Source organism: Lithobates pipiens, unplaced genomic scaffold (genome assembly GCF_037356315.1).
Source record: "Lithobates pipiens isolate NorthernLeopardFrog02 unplaced genomic scaffold, aLitPip1_a1.2 Scaffold_10, whole genome shotgun sequence".
Taxonomy (NCBI): Eukaryota; Metazoa; Chordata; class Amphibia; order Anura; family Ranidae; genus Lithobates; species Lithobates pipiens.
In genome coordinates, this window is record NW_027507686.1 from 15,153,062 (window position 1) to 15,174,355 (window position 21,294).

General features: G+C 48.6%; 1 protein-coding gene across 1 annotated transcript in view; it reads right to left on the bottom strand.

Moving 5' to 3' along the window:
• Positions 1-1,248: 1,248 nt before the first annotated feature.
• The window catches only part of ITFG1 (integrin alpha FG-GAP repeat containing 1), a 349,655-nt gene continuing 329,609 nt past the window's right edge, over positions 1,249-21,294 (bottom strand). Inside the window, exons 17-18 of the mRNA XM_077451682.1 lie at positions 17,821-17,938; positions 1,249-6,696 (exon numbers count right to left, since the gene is read on the bottom strand). Coding sequence (XP_077307808.1) covers positions 6,637-6,696; positions 17,821-17,938 — 178 coding nt within the window. The 3' untranslated portion in view covers positions 1,249-6,636. The remainder of the gene's footprint in view (positions 6,697-17,820; positions 17,939-21,294) is intronic.

Genomic DNA, 21,294 nt, shown 5'->3' on the forward strand with positions numbered 1-21,294 from the left:
GATGTTTTGGAACTACATTTCCCATGATGCTCAACTACACTGCAGAGTACATGAGCATCATGGGAAATGTAGTTACAAAACATCTGGGGTGCCAAGCTTTGCCATCACTGGCCTAGACTTACACAGGGCCGGTCTCACAATAACCCCAGAGCAAAGGGCAGATTCTGAAGGATATTTGCATTAAGTTTGGCCACATGCAGCAAGTATAGTTTGCAAACCTCATCCGCATCCCTCCAGTCCACAGATTACCACTTAAGGGTATAAAAAAAAAAGTGGAGTTACACTTTAAATATCAATCATTACAACACACTTTGAGCTTTAAGGGTTAGTCCACTCAAAAACAATGGGGGAGATTTACTAAAACTGGAGAGTGCAAAATCTGGTGTAACTCTGCGTAGAAACCATTTTTTTTTTTTTTTTGGTCAAAGCTTAATTGAACAAGCTGAAGTTAGAAGCTGATTGACTACCATGCCATGCACAGATGCACCAGATTCTCAGTGCTCCAGTTTTAGTAAATCAACCCCAATTCTTGAGTTTTTGGAGATGCCGATATATTCAGAATCCCTGCACTCAGAAGCCAATCAGATTCTAACTTCAGCTTGTTCAGTTAAAGCAGAGTTCCACGCAAAAGTGGAACTTCCGCTTATCCGATTCCTCTCCCCTTCCGGTGCCACACTGGCACCTTTCAGGGGGGAGGGGGGAGCAGGTACCTGTTTTTGACATGTAATCTGTCCCTGCTTCTGTCGGACCTTGCCACGGTGAGGTACGTCAGACATTTGGCCCCCCCTCCTCCTCCTTCCCTTGCTGATGGGCCAGTAAGAGAGCGCAATGTGCTTTGCGCATGCACAGTAGGGGCCCCGCCTGTGAGCTGCAAAGCTTCACTGCCGGGTTCTCTTACCGGCAATGGCGGCACCAGCACCTGACAGCCGATGGAAACAGCAACTGGAAGGGGGGGGGGGGCAACATCGCTGGATTCCTGGACAGGTAAGCATCCTTATATTAAAAGTCAGCAGCTACAGTAGGTCTAGCTGCTGACTTTGAATTTTTTGCTGGCGGGGGGCGGAACTCCACTTTAACAATAAAATCTGGGAGCCGATTGGTTTCTTTGAGGCCTGCAGAAGATTTTGCACTCTCAAGTTTTAGTAAAAATCCCCCCCCCATTGCATCTTCTGAAGAATCCATTGGCGTGCGCCATCTTTTACACAAGACCCTGTTATTTACATAAAATGCAGCTACTTCATCTACAGATCAGTTTGGCAATCCTTCATTTAAAAAAAAATGAAAACAATACTGTTAATAAATGTAATATTAATTACCAAATTTCATATCTTAACAGTCATGATGACAGCCCATAACTCTGAGCACCTTCCCAGAATTTACAGGCTTGGCATCGAGTAAGGCCAGCGAGCAATGAGAACATGTAAACTACAATAACCTCCAGCAACCAATCAGAGACCATCGCAGAGCTTGTTGCATCAGCCCAAAATCTTATTGGCTGTGTTACTACACTTTGCACTGCCATTTGTGCCCTTTGCACTGCTTTACCGAGTCATCAAGCAGCTTGTCTTTAGCAAAATCCCAAAATGAATAGTTTGCCACTCCACCTGCATATCAAGGGGAAGACGCAAGGAAAACCAAATTAAGTCCCTCATTTTGTATTTTGCACGTTTGCTTTAAACTCTAAAGAGTGCCTATCATACAATGTTAACACACAACTTTATTAAAACTCTTGCAGGGACAAACAGCAAATTCGGTGGAGTAAACGCTGCTGCAGGCTCCCTTTAGTGCTGACCCTAAATCTAAAGCAGTGGTTTCCAACCTTTCAGACCTTACATTAAACTAAACTTTTTTAAATCCCGTGGACCACCAACATGAATTTTGCAAGCCTTATACACACAATGCTCCCCACCCTCTGCATCACACTGCTGCCTTACACAGACTCGTCGCTGGATCTCACCTTCTAATCCAGCCAAGTGCTCAAGCTCCATGCTCCTTCCCACAGTCTGTGATGAGAGATGCCATTGGAAGTTCCCTCTTTCTTCCCCTCCCGTTGTTTGCACTACTCCCCGACGCCTCCCTCTGAGTTCATAGGAGCCATAACTACAGAGGAGGCATTGCGTATCAATGCGCGCTGATAGTATTGACTGTCAACGCGCATTGAGAACAATACTGGAGACAACATTGGGTGGTATACATCCATTGATTTGTGGCAAAACACCTGGGGCCACCAAAACTTTCTCATAGACCATGATTGGCCCATGGACCACTGGTTGGCGACTGATGATCTAAAGGTTTAGGCATTTGATTATGGTCTTTGCTAAAGGGAACAATCAGATCACTTGACCACATGCTGAGGCTTTCAGCCATGTGGCCAAAACTAATAGGAGGCGTTGCAGCAGTTTCTCAAAGAACTTTATTCTTAACAAACACAACTAACACTGGATGGGACTCCAATCATTTTAGGCTGTCCGTTGCTTTTATTTTGCACCAAAACTGTTAAAACTGATTTATGCTGATGTCTGTGTGCCCACTTTAAGGGTCAGTTTCTTAAAAAAAATGGAACAGAATTTCCCCCGGAAGAGAAAATGTAGAGTTCACTCGTCTCCACGGTGCCCGGTGTCTCCTACCTCCCCCTCAGTTTTAGCTCTGTGAGTCTCATCGTCATTCGACTTTCCCTTAAACCATTTTGGCTGAGATAACATGACCAATGCCTAGGCAACCGGTCACGTAATTGGATGCAGTGGAATCCCAGGGCAGCATATGCCGGTGTCCCCTGCCATGTGCTGAGGCTCCGCCCCCCTATACTGCTGTTTGGTCCTGTAGTGACGTAGGGGGTGGAGGAAGGAACCACATTATGCAGAGGGGGTCACAGACATCTAACACTCATGAATATGTTGAATTCTGAAGAGACTGTTGAAAGCTACCCGCGAAAGGATGGGAGGTTGGAGGCAAGGGAGGGAAGCAAATACTGTAGCAGAGACCTCTGAGCTCCATTTTTTTTACGAAGACAACAGGGTCACTAAGTATTATTGATCATCAGCCTGAAGCTGTTACTTATCAGTTTGTCAGTTTCAAATGCACATGACCATGCCATATTGTTTAGCAATTAATTTGCTGTTTGCTTATTTAACCCGGCAGTGAAAAGGCTACAAACACAGAATCCGAATCAGGTTTTTACCATCAGAGTGGTCAGAGCAACGAAACGCATTGGGAGGGGATTTCTAGAAATGGAGAATGCATTATCTGGTGCAGCTCTGCATAGTAACCAACCATCTTCCAGGTTTTCTTGTCAAAGCTTAATTCAACAAGCAAAAGTTAGCCTCTGATTGGCTACCAGGCACAGCTACGTCATATTCTGAGCGCTCCCGTTTTAGTAAATCTCCCCCCAATGTATGATTGGCTGCTGTTAGTTGTCGCATTTTGCCCATAGCTCTCTGTCTTACTAACGGCCATTAACGTTCACTTTTAAACTTACATAGTACATCATTTTGTCACATTAAACATCATTGAAAAAAAAAAAAAAAAATCCCTTAAATCTTCCAGTGTTCCATCAATTTTGTGCAAACATGCAAAAATCATAAAAAAAAAAAAAAAAAGTAACAGACATCACAAATCGTTAGCGATCAGTCGCACTCAAAACGCTTCCTGGACATTCAAAGATCAGAACCCAAAGAACAAATTACACCCCGTTACAGAAACTAAAATACCCCCCCCCCCACCCTTTTTTCTTTCATAAATAAAGAGTATCCATGTCCTTTTGCCTAGGCTTAAAGGATGATAAATTAGAGCACACATTTTAATTAGCAACCAATAAATAAAGACTGATGCAAAATATGCGCTGTGATTTTTCCTGGTCTTCTTGCTGTTCATTCTTTGGCAATCTTGCCACTTGGTTGCTGCGTCCTGCTATAAAATTGACAAGGTTTCCAAGGAAAGAGGTCCTTTCCATACACAGATAGTTCAGCGACTTACAGCGTTCAACTTATTACAGCAAAATTCTCTTAGGAGATGTCTTAAGCCAATCCCCCCCTCCCCCACCCCCCGGCATAATAGGCGATATAAGGCTCTAAGTTCTGCCGTTATGAGCATGGACTCCTCCTCGACAATATAGGGTCTTTCTGAAAACCGGCCAATATCAACTGGGGTTCCTCCAGAGGTTTCTAGAGGTTCCGTGGGTTGTGGCTCATCTGAGGCCACTTGGCAGAAGTGGCCTCAGATGACACCAAAGATCTTTTTAGCTGTCCGCATGGGTGACACTGTAGCCACTGTTGTAAGGGTGGCATTTTTACCATTGGCCACCAATGCAGAGGGTCTTTTTAGTGATTTCAGCTACAAATGTTCCTCACTTGTTATCTACACACACCTTTCACAACCAGGGTCGGTAGGGGTTACTTGAGCAGTGGTTGATTGACCTCCCATCTGATGATTCTAAAACAATAAGCTGCATTCTACCCTCGCACCCAACTCAATACATGAGACAATGGTAAACAAACCATGGCCTCTGCAAGTCATCTAATAAAAAAGTATCTCAAACAAAAGGTTGGCACCATGGTGTAGATCCTCAGTTAAAAGAATCGTTTATTAGCATGTCGGGCTAAAATCCAGCCATCTGACAGTGCCTGCATGGTTCCAGGGCCAACGCCAGCTGCATGACACTAATTATCTTTTTAGCTGTCTTTGAGGGTGGCATTGTAGCCAGCACTGTAAGAGTGGCATTTTTCCACTGGCCACCAATGTTGTGGATGTTTTTCCCACTGGCCACCAATGTAGGGGGATTTTTTTTTTCCCATTGGCCACCAATGTAGGGGGCTTTTTCCCATTGGCCACCATTGTTGTGGGCATTTTTCCCACTGGCCACCAAGGTAGGGGACTTTTTTCCCCATTGGCCACCAATGTTGTGGGTATTTTGCGCATTGGCCACCAATGTTGTGGGCATTTTTCCCACTGGCCACCAACGTAGGGGGCTTTATTTCTACTGGCCACCAAAGTAGGGGGCATTTTTCACACTGGTCAACAATGTAGGGGGCATTTTCCCACTGGCCACCCACTGACCTTTGATTTTGGAGGTGTTTGCCAAAATCTCAAAATGATTCCTAGGGTTCCTCTGGGATAAAAAGGTTAAGATAGGCTGATCCAATTACTATTATGTATAGAACTGCAAGGAGGAATTAAGAAATGTAGTGTTATTATCTTAATTGTGCCCATATTGGAAAGGGCTTAGCTTCAAACTGAACCTTTACCAAAAATACTCCCCTTCTTCCTGGCCCCTTACAATCGTACAGACCTGTAATCCTAACTTGTCCTGCAGTAGATGCCTCTTCCAACTTCTTTCCGGTTTGGTGATTTCATAATCAAATGCCTGGGCATTGGTCATGTGATCAAAGCTGAATCCAAGTTCAAGCAGATCTGCTGACTTCCCGATCCTTGGTCCCTTAAGCCATTTTGGCTGAGATGACATGACCTATGCCTAGGCAACTGGTCATGTGACTGGATGCAGTGGAATCCTATTAAAATATTTTTTTTGCCGGAAAGGTTTTACAAGCTTTTTCTACTAATTACTGTAATGGAGCAGGATGGGAGGAAGGGGGGGGTTTAGATTTAGTTTAACGTCTATGTGAAAGTGGAGGGCTAGGCGAATACGGAGCCTTAGGCTTCATGTACACTGACAGCTCCTAAACTGGAGTTTAAGAGCTTTTGGTGTTTTTTTTTTGCCAAAGCTTTTAAACTCAACTCCATAAAAGCCTATGTGCCCATGTACACTTTAACTTTTAGCAGAGTTTAGGAGCTGCCGCTTTTAGACCCCTTTCACACCACACCGCTGATAGCGTGGGCGGTTTTACCGCCGGCTTTGTGGCGGATTTGCGGTGAATTTCGGCCGCTAGCGGGGCACTTTTACCCCCCGCTAGCGGCCGCGAAAGGGTTAAAACCGCCGGCAATATGCCGCAATAGCGGCGTTTTGCCAGCGGGATTACAGTGCTGCCCCATTGATTTCAATGGGGAGCAGTGGTGGAGGAGCGGTAAACACACCGCTCCTTCCCCGCTCCAAAGAAGCTGCTGGCAGGACTTTTTTCTGATGTCCTGCCAGCGCACCGCTGTAGTGTGAAAGCCCTCTGGGCTTTCACACTACATACAATGGTGCAGCTTCTTTAGGGCGTTTTGCAGGTGCTATTTCTAACGCTATAGCGCCTGCAAAACGCCCTGGTGTGAAAGGGGTCTTAGGTGAGGCTAAACCTCCCACTCGTGAACGTGGAAAAATCGCGTTCAGGATTGGAATATTTTGAATGCTGGCCCCGGGAAAATGCTGCAAAATAGCGGCAAAAACGCGTTTTGCATGTTCCCGCGGTCAGGTTAGGTTAGTGTACATGTAGCCTTAATTTAAAACTTCTGGTCGTCAGTGAAGGTCCTAACATAAATGCTCAATGAATAGAATTTACCCTAACAAAAAAGGAGCCGATTTCAGAAAAGGGCTCAGAATTCGTGTAGCCCTCAGCCAATTTATAGAAGTTAACGAGCTGAAGGTTGTAAATCGCTGAACTAAGCCTTCATCAGTAAGTGAACAGAGATGAACTTTTTTTTTTTTTTCCAGGAAAACCACTTTTAAGCCTTTATTCGCAGAGGAAAGCTGTTTCTGAAGCTTCACATGGCGTCGAAATGGAAGCGATGGGCTTCTTGCCTCTTCTCCCGGTCGTCTGCTTTCTGAAACACAGAAAAAAAAGGGAAACAAATTGGTTGTTGTAAAGTGTCCCAGCGGATTTAGGGGGATATTAAGACGTTTGTTCACGAACCTTCAGGATTTTGCTGGTTTATTATTCGTTAATATGGGTCCGGGTTATATTGGTAATAATTCCACTGTTAGTGTTAATGATCCAAAACTTCTCATTCCTAACGATCAAGCAAGTCATTAACCGCTAACGAGCCCCGCTATTACACACTGCAAGTAGCCGAAACAGCTCACGTCCTGCCACTTAAACGTAAATTAAAAATAAAGCACTGCTCATTTTTTTTAAAAACACCACTTCAGAGCTGGATAATAATGATGAATGTGTCAGGTAGTTGTTTGTCTGGGTGAGATTTGGAGGTCTTTGGTAGGACACGGAGGGAGCCCCCCCACCTCCCCCCCCCCCCGAGCAAAATCAATACAAATTTAATTTAAAAAAAATTGAATTTAAAATAAAAATGGCATAAAAACAAACCTAATATATTCATCAACAGCCACAATGGATATCAATCCAGAAAGAAGAAGAAGAAGAGTTTGCAGAAACACACTACAGTCGGTTTCCTATGGTACACGTTCACATCTATGCGTTTTGTGGCCGGTGAGTATTTGGGGCCTTTTTTCCTGTGTTTTGCATGTAATAAACTTCAATGGAATTGCACCAGAAACATAAGTGTTGTGTTTGTGATGCAAATTTTTATGTTTTGTGTTTTTTTAATTTTTCAGTTTAAAGCACTGTATATAGCTGGTTGTTTTTTTTTGTTTTTTTACATTTTACTGCTTTTTGGGGTGAATGGGTAGGGGGGGCAGGATTTGGGGCCCCCTTGTTAATGGGGGCTTCCAGATTCTGATAAACCCCCCGTCCACAGACCCCCAACAACCACCGGCAAGGGTTGTCGGAAAGAGGCCCTTGTCCCCATCAACATTGGGGCAAGGTGCTATGGGGCAGGGGCATGTCGAGGGCATATGGTCTGGTATGGTTCAAGAGGGGGCACTCACTCATCCTATCCATTTCCTGACCTACCGGGCCGCATGCTTGGATAAATATATTCTTTAAATATTGGCATGGGGGGTTCCTTCCAAATCTGGCCTCCTCCTCAACAACCAGCAAGTGTGCTTAAAGAGGAAGTAAACCCTGATGAGTTTACTTCCTCTTTCATTCCCAGCAAAGGCAAAGCATAATGGAATACTATGCATCGCATCGCATCGTAGTCCATTATGTGTCACTTACCTGACACAGGAGCCAGCAAAGTCACCTCTGTCCCCTGTAGTCCGGCGCATCCATTTTCTTGGTGGGGTCTCGCAGCTCCGCCGCTGTCATTCGGCGAAGCCGTCACTATCGTGCATGCGCACGGGAACCGGCACGCGCGGCAGCTCCGTCGTTGAGAATGCCACGCTCAGTGCGCTTGCGCGCCGCTGCGGTGCCTGTCTTCGGGCAAATATCCCCTAAACCATATGGGTTTAGGAGATATTTCTTGGACCTACAGGTAAGCCTTAATCTAGGCTTACCTGTAGGTCAAAGTGTATTGTAAGGGTTTACAACCACTTTAAGAGGAAAAAAAAATACATAGAATGCAAAATGCATGAAAACTGAATGCAAAAATAAAAAAAGGAGGGTTTGAAAACACAAAGCGCACTGCAAAACGTGCCTAAAAAACACATCAAGCGCAGTCGCATAGATGTGAACCTAGATCTAGTGTGAATCAAGCTCAGCATATAAAGATGGTCATCTGTAAGGTTGCAGAGGTCAGCAAGCAAATTGCTGGTAGATGCAGAGGTTGGCAGGGAAGCGGCTGGTATCAGCAGAATTCAGCCGGGAGGCGGCTGGATGCTGAATGAGAAGGAATCGTTGCTGTGCTTAGAGATGGAATGCAGGCTGTCACGCTGTGTTGGTGGCTTCCTTGAGTCCTTGGCCCGCTCGGAAAGGATCGGTTGCACTCAAAGGCGTCGGGGATGATGTCACTATATCCAAGCCCCCCTCAGCAAGGATCGGCTGTACCCGGAGGTGTCGGGGATGACGTCACTATGTCCAAGCCCCCTTGGCAAGGATCGGCTGCAATCTGAGGTGTCAGGGATGACTTCACTATGTTCAAGCCCTCTTGGCAAGGATCGGCTGCACTCAGAGGTGTCATGGATGACGTCACTACATCCAAGCCCCCTTGTCAAGGATCAGCTTCAATTGTAGGTGTCGGGGAATACATCACTACGTGCAAGTCCCCTTCACAAGGATCAGCTGCACTCTGAGGTGTTGGGAATGACGTCACTATGTCCAAGCCTCCTTGGCAAGGATCGGCTGCACTTGGAGGTGTCGAGGAAGACGTCACTATGTCCAAGCCCCCTTGGCAGGGAAGGGCTGCACTCGGAGGTATCGGGAAAGATGTCACTATGTCCAAGCCCCCTTGGCAAGGATTGGTTGCACTCGGAGGTGTTGGGCATGACGTCACTATGTTCAAGCCCCCGCCCTTGGTAAGGAAGGGCTGCACTTGGAGGTTCCGGGCATGATGTCACTACATTCCAGACCCCTTGGCAAGGATCGTCTGAAATCGGAGGTGTCGGGGATGAGATCACTATATCCGAGCCCCCTTCACAAGGATCAGCTGCACTTGGAGGTGTTGGGGATGAAGTCACTAACTCCAAGCCCCCTTGGCAAGGATCCGCTACACTCTGAGGTGTTGGGGATGATGTCACTATGTTCAAGCCCCCTTGGCAAGAATCGGCTGCACTTGGAGATGTCAGGAATGACGTCACTATATTTAAGCCCCCATGTCAAGGATCGGTTGCACTTGGGGGTGTCAGGAATGATGTCACTATATTTAAGCCCCCATGTCAAGGATCGGTTGCACTTGGGGGTGTCAGGAATGATGTCACTACATCCAAGCCCCTTTCTGAGTGCAGCTTATCCTTGCCGAGTGGGCTGAGGACTCCAGGAAGCCGCCAGCACAGTGTGACAGCTTGAAGCCCATCTCCAAGCACAGCAGCTGCCTCCTGGACAAATTTTGCTCATACGAGCCACTTGCCTGCCGATCTCTGCAACCTTACAGGTGACCATCTTTAGAAGCTGAGCTTGATTCACATTTGAGTGCATTTAAGCATTACTACAAGTTACACTTAGATGGTGCGCCCCCCTTTCTTCTCAAATTTATGTGCATTAGGCCATCTCAAGACCTGATCCTGGGGAGCAGCAATCATGACCTCTTTCATTCAGGACACAGTAGCATTATAGTTTTATATTTATACTTTAATATAGATATAAAACCACTTTGTGTGCGCCAAATGCATTTGCAAGCCCAATTATTATCTTGTAAAAGTAGCAGTGACATCATTACTGTGCTGTACATAGCCTGTGAAGAGAGCAAAGCTGTAGGAGGGACCCAGCAGGCTCCACCCACCGTCGGCTGGCTGTAGTAAAGGACAGAAGGGGGGCGGAGACAAGACCAGTCCCCCTGCACAAGGAGAGAGAGCAGCAGTGAGCGGTCTTTATTACAGGAAGTCTCACACTGGATTACTGCACAGGTCTGGAAGAAATACACAAAGGTCACCAAGATTCAAGAAGCATACATGTTCACATTCTGCGGTGCTATTTATAAACGGCACTGCAGGAATCTCCTTTGGACGGCCATTGCGGCCATTAATGGCTGCGAACCATCAGAAGAAAGCTTGGCTCACAAACACAGAGGACAGCTCTGTACCATGTGAAGGCTGTGATGACCAATAGTGACATTCCAAAGAGGGTCATCTTGGAGGTCCTACGTTACAACCATTTTTAATTGAATATTGAACAGGATTCATTTGAGTACAGTATTGAATGACCAAGTTAATAGTCTTATCACAGCACTGAAAACTGCAAAAATGACCTGGTAATAAAGGAGTATACAGCCTAGTCCTGCCCATGTGACTATTCAGGACCACTTTTAAAGTCTCCCAGGTGCCATATCCAGTCCCTGGACCCAGGTAAAGCCTCTACCTGTGTGACTCCACTAGATAAGCCATAAAGGATTACACAGCTTTGAATGGTAACATATTCCTTGAAGGAGTTGATTAGTAGAATTCTAAAAACAAATTGGTAATCCTTTCAGTGCCACCATCCCAAAAAATAGAGACTAAACTGAATAATTGGAATGGGTCCTTGAATATACCCCAAAAAATAAAATGAAAATATAACATACTACAAAGGTTCAATTGATGGACCTATCACAATTTTAGTAGGCATGTGTTGCTAAAGTCAGCATATCAGTGCATACATTCAGATTTTTTTATAACGTATACAACATTACATGATTGCATCTCTCAACTATTTTACCCCAGAGGAACCCCTAAATTCCTAAAATAATGTTTAGGTCTTCTAAAACCAATTCATTGGTGGTCAGTTGTAAGAATTCTTACATTGGTGGCCCGTGGGAAGAATGCCCCTTACATTGGCGGTCAGTGGGAAGAATCTTCTCACTGACCAACAATGTAAGGAACATTCTTCCCACTGATCACCAATGTAAGGAACATTCTTCTCACTGATCACCAATGTAAGGAACATTCTTCTCACTGATCACCAATGTAAGGAACATTCTTCTCACTGATCACCAATGTAAGGAACATTCTTCTCACTGATCACCAATGTAAGGAACATTCTTCTCACTGATCACCAATGTAAGGAGCATTCTACCCACTGATCACCAATGTAAGGAACATTCTTCCCACTGATCACCAATGTAAGGAGCATTCTTCCCACTGATCACCAATGTAAGGAACATTCTTCTCACTGATCACCAATGTAAGGAGCATTCTTCCCACTGATCACCAATGTAAGGAACATTCTTCTCACTGATCACCAATGTAAGGAACATTCTTCTCACTGATCACCAATGTAAGGAACATTCTTCCCACTGATCACTAATGTAAGGAACATTCTTCTCACTGACCACCAATTTAAGGAGCATTCTTCCCATGGACCGCCAATGTAAGGGGCATTCTTTCCACTGAAGACCAGTGTAAGGAGTATTCTTCTCACTGATCACCAATGTAAGGGGAATTCTTCCCACAGACCGCCTGCCAATGTAAGGGGCATTCTTCCCACTGACCACCAATGTAAGGGGCATTATTCCCACTGGCCATCAATGTAAGGGGCATTCTTCCCACTGACCATCAATGTAAGAAGCATTCTTCTCATTGGCCACCAATGTAAGGAGCATTCTTCCCACTGGCCACAAATGTAAGGGGAATTCTTCCAACTGACCACCAATGTAAGGAGCATTGTTCTCACTGGCCACCAATGTAAGGAGCATTCTTCCCACTGATCACAGATTTAAGGGGCATTCTTCCCACTGGCAACCAATGTGAGGAGCATTCTTCCCAATGGCCACCAATGTAAGGAGCATTCTTCCCACTGGCAACCAATGTAAGGAGCATTCTTCCCACTGGCCACCAATGTAAGGAGCATTCTTCCCACTGATCACCGATTTAAGGGGCATTCTTCCCACTGGCCACCAACATAAGGAGCATTCTTCCCACTGGCCACCAATGTAAGGAGCATTCTTCCCACTGGCCACCAACATAAGGAGCCTTCTTCCCACTGGCCACCAATGTAAGGAGCATTCTTCCCACTGGCCACCAATGAATGCCCTTTCATAGATGGTGAGTGGGAAGATTCCCCCTTGCATAGATGGCGAGTGGGAAGAATGGGCCCCTTATATACAGTTATAGGATTAACTGGTGACATATTGTTGGCTTTGCCAAGTGCTATTGGCCCCTGAACTATACAGACACTATCAAACGGGAGGTAAAACAGCCACAGCTCAATGAACCTCTAGAAAACTCTATAGGAACCCTTGCTGATAATGGCTGCCATAGGTAATACACCTTTTCACAATCTCATGATTTGTGTGACTGACAATAAGACATAACATTTGAGGGTCGATTTACAAAAACTGGAGAGGGCAAAATCTGGTGCCGCTGTGCATGGTAACCAATCAGCTTCTAACATCAGCTTGTTCAATAAAGCTTTGAGCTGCACCAGATTTTGCATTCTCCAGTTTTAGTAAATCAACCCCTTGGAGACATAAGACGTGGCGCTCCTCTTATTGACATGAAACGTGAGTTTGTGAAGAGCCGTACTGCCGAAGGCCATGTTCTATACGTTGCTGCGGACAAAACAAAACTGTATGCAAAAAAATATAATGTATGCAAAAAAAATATAACGCATGCACAGATACGCTGATTTTATGGATGTACGTCTACTGATAGGGCATTAGGGCCATCAACAGAACTACTGTATTTTTTTTATACTTAAATTACATATTCTTTGGTGTTTTATTCAAAGCCCCGCTTCCAAATATTCTGTTTATTCCTGGAAGCAACAGCATGACAACGTTTTTCTATTGAAAGTCACTTTATAAAGATCAGGTGCAGGTTCATTAATTACAATATGCTAATTACAGACATAGGAAAGCCAGACATCTGTCACTTATGCTATCTGAGGTGACTTCTAATCCTTCCAGAAAGAACATGACATGAATCTGAACAGTGATGAGGAAGCATTTCTACAAAAGTAATGAAGAGAGAAATGGGGACACAAGTTTTATTAAAAGGGGTAACATTACAAGTCCGTATTAGTAATTTATTTTTCTTATAAAAGATCCATCTTTTTATCTATAGGTTCTGGAGCTCAAGTCCAATCAAACTGCCTAGGCCTGAAGATGATGAGGTCCATCAGTCGGCTGCAGGCAGGAGGAGACATTTCCTCATTCTCCTCTTTCCCCAGTGACCAGGCTGTACATTGTAACTTTGTAGATGAGAAGCTGCAATAGGTCCTGATCTGTGTCAAGAAGTGAACATTACATGATTGCGTCAGCTTTGAGTCAACACCCAATTCCCTCAAGTAGACGGTGACCCTGGATGACGCCTGAACATAGCGGTCTCCGTCCTTCTGAAGACAGAATCAGATGAAGGCATTGTCAGGAGAAGTCCTGTAATCTCTCAGAGGTAATAGCTACCTGGAAGTTTTACAATGAGAAATTACTTACTATGCAAGCAATTAACATGGTGAAATAATTCCCATGATAAGTCCACTTAAAGTGGAAGTAAACCCTTCTATCGTTTTCAGTCAAGGAAGCCGCCATCTTGGCCTCTACCGATTCTTCAACTGCCATAATGCTGATCAGTTATGAAACCAGCCATTGGATGGTTTAAAAGTTTGGTTGAGAGCACAGCCAATGTGAAAGTTAGCATTTTCGGCATGACGGGAATGTAAGTGTTTTTTGAAACTGGGTTTACTCCCGCTTTAAAAGCGGAGTTCCACCCAAAAATTGAACTTCCGCTTTTCGGGACTCCCCCCCCCCCCTCCGGTGTCACATTTGGCACCATTCGGGGGGGGGAGGGGAGAACAGATACTTGTATAATCTAGGTATTTGCTCACACTTCCCATATCCGGCGCCTCCTCTGCTCCCCCCCCCCCCCCGTTGTCTTCTGGGAGACACACGGGTCCCAGAACACAGCAGTGACCTGTGGGACCGCGCAGCGCGACTCGCACATGCGCAGTAGGGAACCAGGAAGTGAAGCCGCAAGGCTTCACTTCCCGATTCCCTTAACGAAGATGGCAGCACCTCCACCCGAGAGCTGAGGGAGAGATCGGCTTTGGGTGCAGATATCGTGGGAGCCCTGGACAGGTAAGTGTCCATATTTTAAAAGTCAGCAGCTGCAATATTTGTAGATTTAAAATTTGGCAGGACATCCGCTTTAAGAGAGAATTATGGCCAAAGCTTTTTTTTTGAGCATACTTCTCTTCTGGGTTACAGGAGTACACTTACTTTTACTTTCCAGCGACCCAGAATCAGGCGACAGCGGGCTAAAGTCCGCTGTTGGCTGATGTCACTGAGTGGCTTCAGGCTCTGGAAGGATCCAGACGATAATTTCTGGATCCACCCAGATGCCTGACTGGCAGCTGGCTCAGTTTCTAAGCACGCCACTGACAACCAGAGATAGCTGCCCCTGCTCGACAGTGGCTAAAGTCCGCTATCCGTTGATGCCAAAAAGCCGCGCCAGGCTCTGGAAATGATCCCGACAATAATGTCCAGATCCACCCAGATGCCTGACTGGCAGCTGGCTCAGCCCCTCATCATTGCTGCTGAGAGCCTGAGCCAGCTGCTTCCACCACCTTCCCCAGATCAGCATTCCCTTGAGTGCTGGGGGGGGTGGGGGGCAGAACAGAAAGCAATGACTGACAGTCGCTTCTCTTTGTTCTGAGAAGACTGATAACTAAGTGATCAGTGGTCATGTGAGTGCTTAACATAATTCTTGGGCTTAGAACCGGAGGGGGGACGGGTATTTCTTGTTCCCCTCCTTCCCCCCCCCCCGGTGGACTCTTGGAAGAGGGTTCTACTAGCTGGACTGTGTGGTGGAGGGACTGGTGCAAGCCAGCCGTCCTCAGCATAGAGCTTCTTTCTAAAGCGTTTTCAATAATAATGCCGGGTCCTATATCCCGACTTCTGGTCCTATTGAATGTTTATCACAGTATGGAACCTGTTATATCTTCAAATTGACTTTGTTAATATTTTTGATGGCATCACTCTTGGTTTAGGACCTCTGGGTTAGTCCCTCGCTTCTGGTGGTTTTTCAAAGAGGGCCAGATTTGATGTAGTGAACATGCACGAGGGCCGACCATTTTGCCTGACATTCTTTGAACCATTAAAATTCGGTCTAAGTGTGTTCGTTCGAACACTAATACACGGCCCGACAAGAATTCTCTTGCCTTTGTGGCTGTGTGTGTTGAAGAGATGAGCTCGGGCGTGTTATTTGGATATACCGTATTTATTGGCAAATAAGAGGGAAGTTTCAGGAAAAAAACGTAAAATTTTAAATAAAAACTGCGAAGCAAAATAAGGGTCAGTGCCCATCTGCGCTCCCACCATTGCTGGGAATGCAGCCCTCACCATTGCCAGGAATGCACCCACCATTGCCAGGAATGCACCCACCATTGCCAGGAATGCAGCCACCATTGCCAGGATTTCACTCACTATTAGCCAGGATTTCACTCACTATTAGCCAGGAATGCAGCCACCATTGCCAGGATTTCACTCACTATTAGTCAGGATTTCACTCACTATTAGCCAGGATTTCACTCACTATTAGCCAGGAATGCAGCCACCATTGCCAGGATTTCACTCACTATTAGCCAGGATTTCACTCACTATTAGCCAGGATTTCACTCACCATTAGCCAGAAATGCAGGCACCATTAGCCAGGAATGCAGCCACCATTGCCAGGATTTCACTCACTATTGCCAGGATTTCACTCACTATTAGCCAGGATTTCACTCACTATTAGCCAGGAATGCAGCCACCATTGCCAGGATTTCACTCACTATTAGCCAGGATTTCACTCACTATTAGCCAGGATTTCACTCACTATTAGCCAGGAATGCAGCCACCATTGCCAGGATTTCACTCACTATTGCCAGGATTTCACTCACTATTAGCCAGGATTTCACTCACTATTAGCCAGGAATGCAGCCACCATTAGCCAGGAATGCAGCCACCATTAGCCAGGAATGCAGCCACCATTAGCCAGGAATGCAGCCACCATTAGCCAGGAATGCAGCCACCATTAGCCAGGAATGCAGCCACCATTAGCCAGGAATGCAGCCACCATTGCCATGATTTCACTCACTATTGCCAGGATTTCACTCACTATTAGCCAGGATTTCACTCACTATTAGCCAGGATTTCACTCACTATTAGCCAGGATTTCACTCACTATTAGCCAGGATTTCACTCACTATTAGCCAGGAATGCAGCCACCATTAGCCAGGAATGCAGCCACCATTAGCCAGGATTTCACTCACTATTGCCAGGAATGCAGCCACCATTAGCCAGGATTTCACTCACTATTAGCCAGGAATGCAGCCACCATTAGCCAGGAATGTACTCACCATTGCCATCAGTGCAGCCTTGGAGGGGGCAGGACGAGCGCCAAAGAACTGGAGAATCTCCTGTTTACACAGCGGCCTCTTTAAGAGAAAGTCCCGCCTTTGATGGACAGAACAGTCGTCCAATGGCGGAGAAGGGACTTCCTATTACAGAGGCTGCCGTGTAAACAGGAAATACTAAACAGGCTCGTACAGCCTCCTATCTCCGATGCAGCCAGACTATATATCTTTTGTGGCCCCGGCGCTGGGAGATCGTCGGGGGCCACAAAAGATATATATGTTTAGATTACCAGGCGGGCCATTCAAAACTGGACCGCGGGCCGTGATTGGCCCGCGGGCCGGACTTTGGACATGCCTGTACTAGATGGACTGTGCGGTGGAGGGACTGGTGCAAGCCAGTCGTCCTCAGCATAGAGCTTCAGATGGTCTCCATTGTAGTTCAGACTGATGGCTATTGAACCCGTGGACTGTTCCCGGATAGCTCAGCCGTTGGGAGGACCACAAGATTAGGATACATGACTATACTGATATTCCTCGATTTTGATACTACTGTAGGCCTTTACCATTCTAAATATACTAAATTGTATTACTTTATTTTTTAAAACGAATAAAAACGATTGAAACAGAACCAAAGTGGGACAGCTGCAGCATCACACCCAGAGAGGTGACTATAGGTTTGTTAATTTTGATTGCCACTCTTCTCCTTTAATCTTTTACAAAATACTCACACAAAAAAGGGGATGTAGAAAAGCTCAGGAGGTGGGAGAGGCCAACCTTGACTTCCACAAGAAAAGTCGAGATTTGCATGTAATTAAGCTACCGCCGTTCTTTTCCTACATCTATTGATCATATGCAGTTTTTACAGAAGGTGACTTTCTGCTTCTGCATTTCCATTGTCGGCTCAGTCTGAATTTCCAAGGTTTCGTTGACGTGTTTTGGACCCAAGAATTTTTGTAAGCTGTACAATTACCATAGAAATGTCGGAGCACAATGGTTCTTGGTGCAGCTCTTCTTTATGTATGTAACAATTACACGTGTAACATATGCAGCTTCACGTATTTCAAAGCATCAATGAACATGAAAAGTGACAAGACTCATGGCTGGGAGGGAGAAGATGTCCCGCTGAAGCCTCCACAGTGCTTGGCTCTATATAGGAGCAGCTGCCTCCGGAGGAGCTATGCCGGGATCTTACCTTCTCTTGCCAGTGTAGGATGCCGATTATTGCCAGGATGAAAACGCACACTCCGATCAGAGCAATGGCAGTCAGGAGGACGATGTTACTTGGGGTCAGGTAGAGCTTGGCACTCCAGCTGTGGAGAGAAGAGTCACAATAATGAATTGTAATCCGTCTTATCAGATGTGAATGCAATCTGAAGATACAAGGAATGTCTGCCAATCACACCGATGGGAGGATTTCTACATTAAATATATACAATCATTTTCATATCATTACTAAACATGCTGCATAATAGAGTCATAACATAAAATAGTGTATTAGCCCAATAGCATATCCTTCTTCGGCAACCTCAACTCCCCACTAATGGCGCACCTACCGACAACTACCCCACTAACAGCACATCCCCTTCTTCTCACCGCAGCCCCCTCCCCGGACTCATGGAGCACCTACCACCTCTCCTCCCTGATCATCTCACTCCACCCACCTACATCACCCACAAATCCAGACCCCTCCACTCACAGCACACCCATGTGGCCAACTCACCCTTCGCCCACAGTACATCCCTCCCCACCCTCCTCTCACAGACCCCTCCGCTCACAGCACACCCATGTGGCCAACTCACCCTTCCCCCACAGTACATCCCTCCCCACCCTCCTCTCACAGACCCCTCCGCTCATAGCACACCCATGCGGCCAACTCACACTCCGCTCACAGTACATCCCTCCCCACCCACCTCACCCTCCGCTCACAGCACATCCCTCCTCGCCCACCTCACCCTCCACTCACAGACCCCTCCGCTCATAGCACACCCATGTGGCCAACTCACCCTCTGCCCACAGTACATCCCTCCGCGCCCACCTCACCCTCCGCTCACAGCACATCCCTCCCCGCCCACCTCACCCTCCGCTCACAGTACATCCCTCCCCGCCCACCTCACCCTCCGCTCACAGTACATCCCTCCCCGTCCAACTCACCCTCCGCTCACAGCACATCCCTCCCCGCCCACCTCATCCTCCGCTCACAGCACATCCCTCCCCGCCCACCTCACCCTCCGCTCAAAGTACATCCCCCCTCTGCCCACCTCACCCTCCGCTCACAGTACATCCCTCCCCGCCCACCGCACATCCCCCCCTCTGCCCACCTCACCCTCCGCTCACAGTACATCCCCCCACTTCCCACCTCACCCTCCGCTCACAGTACATCCCTCCCCGCCCACCGCACATCCCCCTCTCTGCCCACCTCACCCTCTGCTCACAGCACATCCCTCCCCACCCACCTCACCCTCCACTCACAGACCCCTCCGCTAACAGCACACCCATGTGGCCAACTCACCCTCTGCCCACAGTACATCCCTCCCCGCCCACCTCTCCCTCCGCTCACAGTACATCCCTCCCCGCCCACCTCACCCTCCGCTCACAGTACATCCCTCCCCGCTCACAGTACATCCCTCCCCGCCCACCTCACCCTCCGCTCACAGCACATCCCTCCCCGCCCACCTCACCCTCCACTCACAGCACATCCCTCCCCGCCCACCTCACCCTCCACTCACAGCACATCCCTCCCCGCCCACCTCACCCTCCGCTCACAGCACATCCCTCCCCGCCCACCTCACCCTCCGCTCACAGCACATCCCTCCCCGCCCACCTCACCCTCCGCTCAAAGTACATCCCCCCTCTGCCCACCTCACCCTCCGCTCACAGTACATCCCTCCCCGCCCACCGCACATCCCCCCCTCTGCCCACCTCACCCTCCGCTCACAGTACATCCCCCCTCTTCCCACCTCACCCTCCGCTCACAGTACATCCCTCCCCGCCCACCGCACATCCCCCCCTCTGCCCACCTCACCCTCTGCTCACAGCACATCCCTCCCCACCCACCTCACCCTCCACTCACAGACCCCTCCGCTAACAGCACACCCATGTGGCCAACTCACCCTCTGCCCACAGTACATCCCTCCCCGCCCACCTCTCCCTCCGCTCACAGTACATCCCTCCCCGCCCACCTCACCCTCCGCTCACAGTACATCCCTCCCCGCTCACAGTACATCCCTCCCCGCTCACAGTACATCCCTCCCCGCCCACCTCACCCTCCGCTCACAGCACATCCCTCCCCGCCCACCTCACCCTCTGCTCAAAGTACATCCCCCCTCTGCCCACCTCACCCTCCGCTCACAGCACATCCCCCCCTCTGCCCACCTCACCCTCCGCTCACAGTACATCCCCCCTCTTCCCACCTCACCCTCCGCTCACAGTACATCCCTCCCCGCCCACCGCACATCCCCCCCTCTGCCCACCTCACCCTCTGCTCACAGCACATCCCTCCCCACCCACCTCACCCTCCACTCACAGACCCCTCCGCTAACAGCACACCCATGTGGCCAACTCACCCTCTGCCCACAGTACATCCCTCCCCGCCCACCTCTCCCTCCGCTCACAGTACATCCCTCCCCGCCCACCTCACCCTCCGCTCACAGTACATCCCTCCCCGCTCACAGTACATCCCTCCCCGCCCACCTCACCCTCCGCTAACAGCACATCCCTCCCCGCCCACCTCACCCTCCACTCACAGCACATCCCTCCCCGCCCACCTCACCCTCCACTCACAGCACATCCCTCCCCGCCCACCTCACCCTCCGCTCACAGTAGATCCCTCCCTGCCCACCTCACCCTCCGCTCACAGTACATCCCTCCCCGCCCACCTCACCCTCTGTTCACAGCACATCCCTCCCCGCCCACCTCTCCCTCCGCTCACAGTACATCCCTCCCCGCTCACAGTACATCCCTCCCCGCCCACCTCACCCTCCGCTCACAGTACATCCCTCCCCGCTCACAGTACATCCCTCCCCGCCCACCTCACCCTCCGCTCACAGCACATCCCTCCCCGCCCACCTCACCCTCCACTCACAGCACATCCCTCCCCGCCCACCTCACCCTCCACTCACAGCACATCCCTCCCCGCCCACCTCACCCTCCGCTCACAGTACATCCGTCCCCGCCCACCTCACCCTCCGCTCACAGTAGATCCCTCCCTGCCCACCTCACCCTCCGCTCACAGTACATCCCTCCCCGCCCACCTCACCCTCCGCTCACAGCACATCCCTCCCCGCCCACCTCTCCCTCCGCTCACAGTACATCCCTCCCCGCTCACAGTACATCCCTCCCCGCCCACCTCACCCTCCGCTCACAGTACATCCCTCCCCGCTCACAGTACATCCCTCCCCGCCCACCTCACCCTCCGCTCACAGCACATCCCTCCCCGCCCACCTCACCCTCCACTCACAGCACATCCCTCCCCGCCCACCTCACCCTCCACTCACAGCACATCCCTCCCCGCCCACCTCACCCTCCGCTCACAGTACATTCCTCCCCGCCCACCTCACCCTCCGCTCACAGTACATCCCTCCCCGCCCACCTCACCCTCCGCTCACAGTACATCCCTCCCCGCCCACCTCACCCTCCACTCACAGCACATCCCTTCCCGCCCACCTCA